Here is a 13,096-nt window from a genome sequence, read left to right as displayed (position 1 = left end):
CTCAGGACATTCAGCCTTCAGTAACCTTGGTCTTGTTCCTCCATGCACAGTATTATTTTGGCACATTTGTGTGCTCCAGGAACCAACATGGTGTGGTTTATTTCCAGGCTGCATCACAAGTCAGATTATGAAATGATATAATTTAGAATATTTCATCCAGTTCCTTCTGTTTGAAGATTGGGATACATCATGTCGGTAAACAATATCCTACAGTGTTTGCAGCATGTAAGATATATAATAAACCAATATAAATAAGATGCAATATAAATAACATTCTGTCGAATAGTTTATCCACTCAAGATAGTAACGTGTGATATCATGGTTGGCTAGATAGGCTATCACAACCATAATAAACAGTGTCTAAACAAAAAGAGCAGCAGTTTGTAAATCAATATAATTTTTGCATATCAGTGATTTGTCATTTTATACTGACAAAAAATATTAAACATACTGCAATGATTCATGAACTCCACTGGAAGTCATTCTAATCAGTCATGCGCTGTGGTGTGGGTGGAGTTGCAGGGGGAGAATGAGGTGGTGATCACAGGTGACGTCACTTGCAGAGGAAGCGCAGGTGAGAGTGCAAGTCTGCTGCCAGACCATATCAGAGAACAGTTTGAAACTCAAATAAGCATGAGTGCTTCGAAGCGGATTTGTTATTAAGTACATCTCGTTGTTATTTTAATGATAATTTCATGTTAACATCTTCCATGTTAACATGAAAAATGCTGCCCAAGTTCACTGACGCTATGGGAACACTCTCCAGGTGTGACGGTTGTCTAAAGCCCATATGGAATCACATCAGTTTATTGGCTGATGATGCAAGCACTGCCTTCAATGCCATCTCTTCCGGCTTGTGTGTGATTATGGCTGCGTTTTGAAAACTGATAAATGCCGGAAATAAATATGGTGCCTGAAAGTTGCGGTTGGTGGTCCGTTTGTGTGTAAATGTACGTATTTGACTAATGTCTGATGTCAATTCTTGTGAGAAATTACTATTGTAGTAATTAAATATTCGTTTAGTTTTCACCAAATCTCACGCTATTTTGCTGTAGATCATTAAACCATTACGCTGCCTCTAAAATCAGTTTCATGAGGTACCTTTGTGCGCAAACACTACTTGCAAAGTCATTGCCTGATAGGGTAGTGAGGCAACAAGTCAGCTGCCTGAGTTTTCGGATGTCGACTACAATGGGAAAATGACGGTCACCAAACATTTGACCTGTGCAATCGCTTAATGGCTGATTGTGCTTTGTGCTTCATATTATTCCATTTTGAGACTAAATTGTCGGTATCTATCTTTCTCCTTGCTGTCCTTGATATTCTGCTCTGTTTGTTTCACTGTTCTGCATTTTGAATGACAACATTTGCATGCTTTGAACAACAGTTTTCTAGGTCATTCTCCACACAATGACACACTCGGAGGACAAGAGTTGTGTACCTCCGTGAAGTTGGCACCCCATAAAGCGAAATAATCCCCAAAAATATGTCATTCGTTTGTGCTACGTTTGTGCTGATTTGTGCCGCAAAAACGAACGTTTGTGCTGGTTTGGTGTTTGAGATATTAAGCATTATTTTTTTGGTCGTGTGACGTCATTCTCCACCCCATGTCGTTCAAATCGCTTCAAACCGGTGCCATTCGTTTGTTCTCGATTTGTGCTGGTTTGTGCCGCTAAAACAAACACTGTAACTGTTTTCCTTCCACAGATATAACAAATATAATTCGGGAGCTGTGACGTCATTCTCCACCCCACTTCGTCTAAATCGCACGAAACTGGTGTCGTTCGTTTGTGCTCGATTTGTGCTGGTTTGTGCCGTTAAAACAAACACTGTATCTGTTTTCCTTCCACAGATATAACAAATATAATTTGGGAGCTGTGACGTCCACCCCATGTCGGTCAAATCGCTTCAAACTGGTACCATTCGTTCGATTTGTGCTGGTTTGTGCCGTTAAAACAAACACCGTATCAAAGACCTCTTCTTAAATATAACGAAAAAATGTTTTATTAACAGTTATGTAGCCTAACTCTCCACACCCCATGCCATCCATATTGCTCCAGCACGGTATTGTTCGTTTGTGCCGGTTTGTGCCGTTAAAAGAATCCCTGTAATTGATTACCCCTTTTTTTTTTTTTTTTTTTTTTTTTTTAATATATATATATATATATATTTATATATATATATATATATATATATATATATATAGGCCTAATAATAAAAAAAAAATCTCCTCCCCGTCATCTTAAATCGTTCCAAAATGGTGCTGTTCGTTTGTCCAGGTTTGTGCCGTTGAAAAGTACGAAGACCCCTTCTTAAATGGACTAAATTTGTGCCAGATATTGTCACAACCACTTAGGCCTACATGTTACCTGACTACTTCTGGAACCAGGCGTGTTCTATGCTGTGCTATAGCACTGGGACAGATATTTGAATAAATAATTATAATAAAATACAATACCATTGCATGGTAAATTTTCAAATACATGTTTAACGTCTTTCTGCGCCCTTCAAAAACATTAAACAATGCATAAAGGTCTGCATACGGAAAAGATGTATGCACTGAGACTAAAAAAGTCATGTGTGCAGTGGGTAATTTACAGGTTAATTTAAAATTTGTTTGGCACGTCAGAGAAGGGAATTCTTTTATTAATTATTGTGCAATCAAGAAACCCAGAGGAACGCGTGTATAACATTTGAACACATCGATTCGCATCTTCCGCGGACAAAGATAAAACGCTGCAACTAACAGGCCTCTTGTGGAACTGCTTATGCTCAGATTATTTCATCATCTAACTGCAATTCACCTTTCAAACAAACACAGACTTTAATCACTGTCCATGTAAAGTAGCCTATAGGCGAAGGCAATTTTCTTTAAATAAAACAATAATAATGAAGAAAAAAAAAACAAATACACTGTATAAAGTGAATTGCAATTGTTACATTAAATAGAACGAGTTAACGGATAAAATTAGTGTTGTTTATAAATTAATTCATATGATTTTGAGTCCTTGTTTTTCCCTTCTTGGCTGGAACCAGTTAATTAGGCCAAGGTGTTTAGATTAGACTACTTTATGTTTAGATGTTTAGATTGACTGTTAGACTATATTTCGATAATAATCAGGCTGCAAATCAAATTGTATGTCATTTATAGCTCATTCACCAAACAGTCGCAATTGTTTGTGCCGATAAAAGTTTTATTTGCTGCTTCGGTTTATAAATATTAGACATTGATTGAATTGAATGACACTGAAATCACTTAGGAGCAATGTGATTTCAAATTAAGTCTCTGCTTTCCTCCTTTTCAGTGACAAGCGCGTGTCAGAAACGGAAAGTTGTGCAGCATCTGTACGTGTAATTCGTTCAATTAATTAGCCTACGTCGAAAAAAAAAAATGCTTTATTTAAATTTGTTTCGAATGTGTGGGCGGCCCCTAAAATACTCATTTTGGCTATATGTGGTCTAAAACAACATTGAGGAAATTTTTATTTAAAATAATTGGTTTTAAAACCTCCATGATGCAACATGTTTCACTCACTATTACAAGAAGATTTTTTATTTTTTATAAATAACAATTTGTGTTTCATTGGAAAAACCCAAAATATCAGAAAACAATGGAAGGGATCGCGCCGGCGCCTCCGCGGACAGAGAAGTGTGTTGTTGTGCTCTGCACAAGACAGCTACAGTATAGCAAGAAATATATGAAACAACCAAATAGAAAAATTGTAACTAATATACAGAGCTGTAGCCTACATCAGATGAACTGCGTGATGGGACATGCAAGACATGCTGAGTTTGATTTGTGTATGATGATTTGTGTACCGGGAGTAGTATTTTCTATGATGATTCCATATTTCTTTGAAATATGAAACTGTTATTCTTGTTTTTGTTTGTTTCTTTGTTTGTTTTTACATATTATGAGAGAAAAGAGTCCGATGTTTTTTATTCAATCTTTTTCGTTTTTGGCTAAATATTTTACAAGTGTAAAGATAGGCTAAAAGTAAACATTTATTTAACCTTTTACTTGAAGACTTAAAATAGATTATTTAGGCTATTAAGCTTTTCTGATTCTTCATTCAGGCTAGTGAGTTAATGCCTGTAATTCAATGTCTTACATTTTAAAAACCGAAGCAGCACAAACGAAAATTTCGCCGGCACAAACCAGCACAAACAAATGAGACAGTTTTGGCCAAATTTGGAGCATGTGGGGGGGCTGAGTGACCTGAAAATGACCTATACATTTTTTTTTTTTATATTTTAAAAACCAAAGCAGCACAAACGAAACCTGTTACCGACACAAACGATTTCGAGCAAATTTGGAGCATGTGGGGGCACCGGTTTTAAGCAAACTGAATGTAAAAAACATTTTTCGTTAGGCCAACTTTATATTTAAGATTGTCATTGTTGCTTTTTTTTTTTTTTAACGGCACAAACTGAGCACAAACGAACAGCACCATTTTGTAAAGATTTAAGAAGACATGGGGTGGAAATGATTTGGTTTTTATTTTATTTTTTTATTTTTAAGTCAAAAAGTCATCATTTAGGGATTCTTTTAACGGCACAAATCGAGCACAAACGAACAATACCGGGTTGGAGCAATTTGGATGGCATGGGGTGTGGAGAGTTAGGCTACATAGCCTAACTGTTCATAAAACATTTTTTCGTTATATTTAAGAAGAGGTCTTAGATACGGTGTTTGTTTTAACGGCACAAACCAGAACAAATCGAGCACAAACGAACGTCACCAGTTTTGTGCGATTTAGACGAAGTGGGGTGGAGAATGACGTCACTGCTCCCGAATTAAATTTGTTATATCTGTGGAAGGAGAACAGATAGTGTTTGTTTTAACGGCACAAACCAGCACAAATCGAGCACAAACGAACGACACCAGTTTCGTGCGATTTAGACGAAGTGGGGTGGAGAATGACGTCACAGCTCGCGAATTATATCCGTTATATCTGTGGAAGGAAAACAGTTACAGTGTTTGTTTTAACGGCACAAACCAGCACAAATCGAGCACAAACGAACGACACCAGTTTCGTGCGATTTAGACGAAGTGGGGTGGAGAATGACGTCACAGCTCCCGAATTAAATTAGTTATATCTGTGGAAGGAGAACAGATACAGTGTTTGTTTTAACGGCACAAACCAGCACAAATCGAGCACAAACGAATGGCACCGGTTTGAAGCGATTTGAACGATATGGGGTGGAGAATGACGTCACACGACCAAAAAAATAATGCTTAATATCTCAAACACCAAACCAGCACAAACGTTCGTTTTTGCGGCACAAATCAGCACAAACGTAGCACAAACGAATGACATATTTTTGGGGATTATTTCGCTTTATGGGGTGCCAACTTCACGGAGTTGAGTTGCGTCTCTGTATGCACTGCAACAATGTTGTTGTTACAGTTTTTCTGAATTGCTAAAACACATTTCTAGAAATTTACTCTTCCTTTCTCAAAACAGTAAACACAACCCCACAAAAAAAGCAACACTGTCAATAACTTTGCCTTGACTTGCTAAATCAAACTATATTATCTTCAGATAACACACAAAGCCAGCCAAAAACACTACACTCTACACCAGTGGTCTCAAACTGCCGGCCCGCGAGCCATTTACAGCCCGCCCTCCCCCTCTACCCGCCCGCAACTGATCTAAAAAAAAAAACATAATCCGGCCCGCTAAATTATTATGATTCCCTAGTTGCTACCTGACTGATATGCAAAGAAAAAGTCACCGTTTTATGGGGGCATTCACATATCGCATCACATACGCAGCCACGCCGCATTCTCCTTCTTTCGAACGCGCTTTTGCTCCAGTGGCCTCTCGTTGCTATGCAACCATGAGCCGCACTCTCAACCGCGTCGCTTCTATTATGAGTGCGCTTGCCTAAGTTACAGTAAAAGCACTCTACTTTAAGTCACGAGCGTCGATTTAAAACCACCCAAACGCGACCGATGCTCAAACGGCATCTTGGACAAATGTGTCTCAGCTGTGTGAGCACAAGCGCTGCCAAGTGTCTGTCAAGAAACAGAAAAGTGTAAATGTATTCAGGGATTGTATTTGTTCTGTACAGTGTTGTTCAGTGCAAGATTTTAATGTTATTTAAGCTAACATGAAGTAAGGGAAAATACTACCACTAAATGTTAAAAACTAATAATGTATGTAACAATGAGAGATTTTTATTTTTTGGCAAAATAAAGTTGATATATTTAGCTCCAGTATTTTGTTTATTTCTGACCCCTCCATGCCACAAGTGTTGCTGGTTTTGTTCCTAAATTACTAATTTTTTTATTCCGTGCACCTTGTTGGATGTGAGAAGTTGCACAAGACTATTGCAATTATTAGTATTGTATTACTATATTAGTAGTATTATATTAGTAATAGTATTATATAGGCTAATTATATTACACTCTGTAACAATGAGACACTGCTGTTTACATTTAGTATGGTAAATAAAATATTTATAGTATAGGTGTAAAAAATATTTTAGTAGGCCTAATGAAAGCAAGTGAGAAATAATGCAAAGGAAAGTAAATTTCCTGAAATGTTGCGCTTTCTTGCGCATAAATGTTAATATGGCCCTCCTATGAGGTGTCAATCACAGAAATGGCCCCCCGCCAATTTGAGTTTGAGACCCCTGCTCTACACACTACAATCATTCATACCTCTGGGCATGGTCAGGCCACAGGACTTCATCTACATCACAGGCAGTCCTCTCCCTAAACAACAAAGGCAATAATCCTTTAGCATGCTGAATCCAACCTTGCATAGATTCCACTCCTATGTTGTGACATGCTGCATCCATTGACTGGAGGAGATTTTCCTGGGTATAAGGGTTTCTGTCATGCACCTTCCACCGCCACGCTGAGAAAAAATCTTCTATAGGATTAAATGAGGGAGAGTATGATGGGAGGCATGCATTTATTAAATGTGGGTTATTGGTAAACCATTCACAAATTCTTGGACCATGGTGAAAGTTCACATTGCCCCAAATTACAACATACACAGAATGCTCTGCCTGCTCATGACCTCTCTGCTCACGTCTGAGAAGAGCATCCCATAGAGCAAGATGGTCACTGTTGGATGGCCCTTAAGTCACATGGCAGAGGAGAACCCCATAGTTGATGATGGCAGCACATATGGTCACGTTGCCAGGCTTCATGTCTCTGTATACATGCGCTGCTTTACATACAATACAGTAAAGATGTACTGTAATTCAGTAGAGTGTAAATTCATCCGTAAATGTTCACTGACTTGCACATACTGATATCGTAGTTCTTTTACTCTTTCTGAAATTCTCTTAAGTGACAATCTATAGGCTTGTTTCAAATTTGTCAGGTTGCGCTGCAGGACACGGTCAGTTGTGGAAAGACTCACACTGTTGATTCCTTCAAAATTCACATTGTCTTCAACAACTCGCTGTTGTATTTCATGCAGTCAAATTGCATTATTTGAAGGACCATATTAACAATGAGAGTGTCCTGTTGTTGTGGGAATATAGCTTTCCTTTCCACATTCATGTGGCTTTCAATTCTACAAAAATATCATTTTGTTAGAAGTGTCAGAGTGCAATACTGTATTCACCTTTATTTATATAGTGCTTTTTACAATGCAGATTGTGTCAAAGCAGCTTTACAGTGATAACTGGTATATAATTTTGGCTGCACAGCAGCTCTCAAAGAAAATGGTGTCAGTATCCATCTTAAGTAAATTCAGTTTTGATTCATTCCGATGTAAGAATCAATAGTTATTAATTTAGTTAATTTATCTATATAAACACTGGAGTAAACAGTGATGTCATCATCCAGCTCAGTTCAGTTCGCATACAAGGGTGTCCATGCAGGCAGATCAAAACACTGTTGAATAGAAAATGTCATGTTTTGAATTGACATGTTTCCTCAAATATGTACTTTGCAATACAAAGTATAGTACTGCAAGACCCACTGTCTAGAGTTTTGGTAGAGTGATTTACTGAGACATTCTACTGAATATTGTACTGTAAGTGTCAGGGACCAAAAATTGACCTGTTTTCTTTTCTGAATGTCCTGACTATGCAGGCCACTGAGAACCTGCTTAAATTAGGTTGAACACATAGTCCTGCTTCCCTCATACTCTTTCCATGAACCAGAACATGGTCTATGATTGTTGCTATAATTTAATTTGTAATGATGGCTCTTGCTCATCGTCTTCCTCCTCCTCTTCTTCCTCCTCTTTGTCCTCCCCTTCCTCTTCCTCCTCTGCCCTCCATTGAGGAAATCACACATGCCATTTGTATTTGACCTGCCTGTTTACTGAATAGGTTCAACACATCACTGATTGGACGATGACAACAGTGTGTTAGTTGTGTTTAACTTTTGTGGGTCATTCTGGGTCAAAGTGCACCACACTGCTAAATGTGTTTTTTGAATGAGAATGTGTTTACAGTTTTGAAAGTGGGTGATTCAGATTTGCAAATTGTGTCTAACCACATGAACAGTTTAAAGTTTTGCCAACTGTGTGATTCATTCAATAAAATTGTTTTAACAGTTGAAGTTTTTTTTTTTAGAAAATAGGATTTAGTGTTTTAGCAATTGAGAAAAACTGTAATATCCAGCAATATTACTGATTCAACTGCACTGACACTATTGGATGAGAACAAACCCTGAACTGAATTGAGCTGAATAATGACAACACTGTCTTCTACTTTATAGCACTTAATATCAGCTGAGTGCGTTCCACAATGACTGTTGCTGGGAAACTTTTATGCTCTGAAGTACAGGAAGTTCCTCAGAATTACTTTTGGGGAAAAAGCTTCTTCCCCTTTGGCTGGCCTTAGCACCTTGTACTTTCACAAAGTGCACTGACACTGCTCTGGGTCTGTTGAGACTCCAGCGCAGACACATTTTAAATTGCTTCCACAATTACCTTGCAGTCTGCTCAATCAGACATGTGTGTGTGTACCTACTTAACAGAATTTTGGTGACAAATTTGTAGCCAGAAGTGAACAAAACCTGACAAAATCTCCAAAAAACTCCCTTTAGGGATGTCCTCATTTGTAAAATAAAGTAATGAAAGGCTTTTTAAACATGTAAAAATGCAGAAACTTTTTTGTGATGGGTAGGTTCAGGGGTTGGGTTAGTGTAAAGGCTGATTTGTACTTCTGTGTTGAGTGTTCGCCGTAGCTAGTGTAGGCTGTGTGTAGCACGATCAGCTACGGCGTAGCCTAATGTGCACCTCTCCAAAAATTTAACAACGCATCAATTCTACGCGGGCTGCAAGAAAAAACTGCCGTGGAGCGAGCAGAGAAGAGCAAATACAAAGATAAGTAGTAAAACTCCATTTTGGGAAAAAGGTAAAAACATGAGTGCATAGAAAGACAGCAGTCCCAATAGTACAACTCAACAGTCTAGAACAACCTATAGAAAACAAGCCATCTTACCACTCCATCTAATCCAGATTTATTATCTCATTAAAACAAGTTGTTCCATGAGGAAAAAATCCACACCAGAGGGATTGGAGTCATGTCAGGTGCTGAAAGATTAGCTGTCTCATTTCAAAGGCAGCGTCCTCCAGAGGTCACATATGTTGGCCGCATACGTCATTGAGGCTGCTTCATTTAGTAAACTGACCACTACATTCCAAATTCATGAAGAAATTACAACAAGTTATACTACTTGAATGCTTCAATCTGATGAACGTTCTAAGGTGTGCAATTATTTTCAGGGAAAGGCATGGCTACAGTAGTTCTGGGCAGGCCTTGACCGCATTATAGTGCCATATCACATTGCCAAATGATTTCAGTTATTTCAAAGGTCCTTACTACAACCACAAAAGGAACAACACCCACAATGACACTGACCAAGCAAATAAATAAAGTAACCAAAAGGATAAAAATGACTAGCTTAACGTTGTGGCCGCATTACCATCTCAGGTGTGCATTATTTTCTAATACTTCAAAGGCCCGTCGTCAATTATTCCTTACATACGATTCGGCAGGAATAATGGTCAATTGTAACTGTTACTGTTCTGAAATAAGATGTACTTTATGATGTATGCGGCTGACAAATGCTACCTCCGGAGTACGCAGCCTTCAAAATGAGAGACCGCAATTGTGTGTTCTGTTTAATGTGCTAGAGATGTGTTTTACCCACTTATAAAACAACACTCATCTTATGTAAATGCTTTGACTGTAAACCTGCCTGCTTCTAATTTATCTAATTTTGTTTCATTTTCCCCACAGGTTCCATCCGCCCCTCCCACATACACAGGAAGACAGCTTTGGTAAAGGAGGAGACTGGAAGAAGAGTGAATGGAAAAGTGGTGCAAGCTCCTGAACTGTAAGAAAAATCTCTGAAGTGAATGCAGACTTACAGTAAAGGACAACGTCAGTAGCCGCCAGTGCTGCAGTAAGACTGAAACAAAACAATTGGATCGTGTGTGTGTGTGTGTGTGTGTGTGTCCCTGAGCAATCTGACAAGCATGACAGAAGGATGTTAAGGGGACAGTTCGCCCAAAAATGAAAATTTCGTCAAAACAAAAGAAGATATTATGAAGAATACAGTTGACGGTAGCCATTGAGTGCCCTAATATTTTTTCCATACTATGGAAAGTCAATGGCTACCTTCAATTGTATTCTTCAATATCTTATTTGTTGTGTTAAGCAGATGAAAGAAACTCATACTGGTTTGGAATGACATGAGGGTGAGTAAATGATGACAACTTTTTTATTTTTGGGTGAACTATCCCTTTAAACAGGACAACTCTTTGCATTAACAATAGTTGTAGTGAATTTGAGTTGGTGTAATGGTAAAATATTCTTGCAGTTTTACACACTTCTCTATTAAAACCATTAATCACAACAGTATTTTAATTTTATCATTGTCTCAGATGAATATGTATTTTGCTTTGGCTTCAGATTCGCCCTGAAGTCATATCGGGCTCTGTGTGTTACATGCAGAGGTTGCAGATCTGTCTCTACAGCAGTTGTGACTGTGCAGTAAAACTTGGACATCTTATTCTATGATAACAAGATACAGTACTTTGGTCTCTCTGGTCAATTTTTTTCTTTTTTCTTTTGTGAGTTGTCTGTTGTATGAATATGTGGTGCGCCACTGAAGCAACATGCTGTGACAAATCTAAAGCTTTCTTCTGTGGAGTCTCGAGATCAAATCTCACTCAACTCTAAATGAAATCTTAGAAACACCTTGTTGTAAATGGGCTGTATTTTTTATACATCAAGGTTCTTGAATTCGCCACTTAAGTTTTGATCTCTGCTCTGTTTTACACAATTATACAATTAATCTTCAGATACCTACAACCAACTGCTGGACAGATCCCAGCGGAAAAAAACTACGATGACAGAGCAAAGGAGGAAAGTGAGGACATGGGGTGGGGTGTTAATATAGTTCAGACTACTGTAGGTCTGCACGTCTGAATATGATTTGGAAAACTGCAACTCTTAAATGGCCATGCAGACTGCAAAGTTATGGGAGTGATAACTCTTAAAGGGATAGTCATCAATGTCATCAATTACTCACCCTCAGGTCGTTCCAAACCCGTAAGACTTTTGTTCATCTTCGAAACACAAATGAAGATATATTAAATGAAATCTGAGGGATTTCTGTTCCTCTTTATATATCACTTTAAATGAACCGATTGAATTTTAGGCTCAAAGTTTCAGTTGCGCGGAGGGACAGAAATCTTTCAGAATTCATCAAAAAGATCTTTATTTGTGTTCCAAAAATGAATGAAAGTCTTTTGAGTTTGGAACGTAAATGATGACAGAATTTTCTTTTTTTGGCTGAACTATCCCTTTCGGCACTGAAAAGAATGACAGTATGTACATGACCACAGTAGCAAAGATCAGAGAACTGTGGTAAGAGGGTCTGTTCAGTTCAGTTTTCAGATGGATTTCTTGATTTCCTTTTTCTTTGAGAGTGATAATGTTGTTAACCAGTTGTGTTCTTTTAAAATGAAAGTGTTGTTGTTTGCTGCTTAGACTGTGCTGTAACCTTCTAAAAGGGACACTGAGCTGTAGAGAATAACTATGATTTGCTTTATATTTATGCATGCAGAGTCCTATACCACATCACATAAACTGATATATGAGACAGTTCAGTATTAGGCTTGGTTTTCACAAAACCAAGTGAACATTGATTGTTTGGTCCAACTCGGTGTTCGATTCCTCCCTCCTCCCCTTGTTATACAAGGTACAAGAGCCAAATAATATGCTGCAGTTAATAACAGTTATACTCTGAGAATGCAAAGATGTAAATTACACATCATCAGTGGCGATTTACTTCCACAAGTTATGATTGATTGCTGGAGTCTGTAAACCCTTTTCAAGTGAACTCAGGTGTGGCTCACAGGTGCATAGCCGAGCTTGCAAAACTGAGTATTTATTTTCACTACTTACTGCAGACAAGTCTAGATTTTGTGTTGGCATCGTACATTCCACAATAAAGGAAATTTTCCTGTTATCTGAACAATTCAAGCTTGAAGAACCACCTTCACGTTTTTGCCATAGAAGCTGCTACTACACACAACAGTCCCACAAAATACATAGCACAAAGCTATATTGCCAAGAATAAACCAGTTATAAAAGACAATTAGTACTTTCATATGTGAGTTTCAAAGCAATAAGAGGTTAGGAGAAGAAAGATGGATAGTGATGCTATGGACTTAATTATTAAAGGGGTCCTGACATGTTTCCAACCATTTGAATAGGACACTCGTTTTGAAGCCAGTAGGAAATAAGAAACTGCAAATCATCATATTAAAATGATTTTTGAAGGATCATGTGACACTGAAGACTGGAGTAATGATGCTGAAAATTCCGCTTTTCCAACACAGAAATAAATTACATTTTATATTATATTCCAATAGAAAACAGTTATTTTAAATTGTAATAATATTTCACAATATTTCTGTTTTTACTGTATTTTTAATTAAATAAATGCAATCTTGGTGAGCAGACAAATCTTACCGATCCCAAACTTTTGAACGGTATATATATATATATATATGTATATATATGTGTATATATATATATATATGTGTGTGTATACAGTATATATAAATATATATATATATATATATATATATATATATAT

General features: G+C 37.6%; 1 protein-coding gene across 3 annotated transcripts in view; it reads left to right on the top strand.

The window, feature by feature from the left end:
* gprc5ba (G protein-coupled receptor, class C, group 5, member Ba) overlaps positions 1-11,467 on the top strand; it is a 53,615-nt gene extending 42,148 nt beyond the window's left edge. For 2 of the 3 annotated variants that reach the window (XM_067377513.1, XM_067377502.1), the window contains one exon: positions 10,225-11,467. In XM_067377513.1, the coding sequence (XP_067233614.1) occupies positions 10,225-10,269 (45 nt within the window). In that variant the 3' untranslated portion in view covers positions 10,270-11,467. The remainder of the gene's footprint in view (positions 1-10,224) is intronic. The other variant, XR_010893753.1, reaches the window with a different exon arrangement.
* Positions 11,468-13,096: the final 1,629 nt, after the last annotated feature.

The sequence above is a fragment of the Chanodichthys erythropterus genome, chromosome 3, assembly GCF_024489055.1.
Source record: "Chanodichthys erythropterus isolate Z2021 chromosome 3, ASM2448905v1, whole genome shotgun sequence".
NCBI lineage: Eukaryota > Metazoa > Chordata > Actinopteri > Cypriniformes > Xenocyprididae > Chanodichthys > Chanodichthys erythropterus.
Note: the sequence above shows the minus strand (reverse complement) of the source record. Positions and strands in the feature narration are given on the sequence as shown.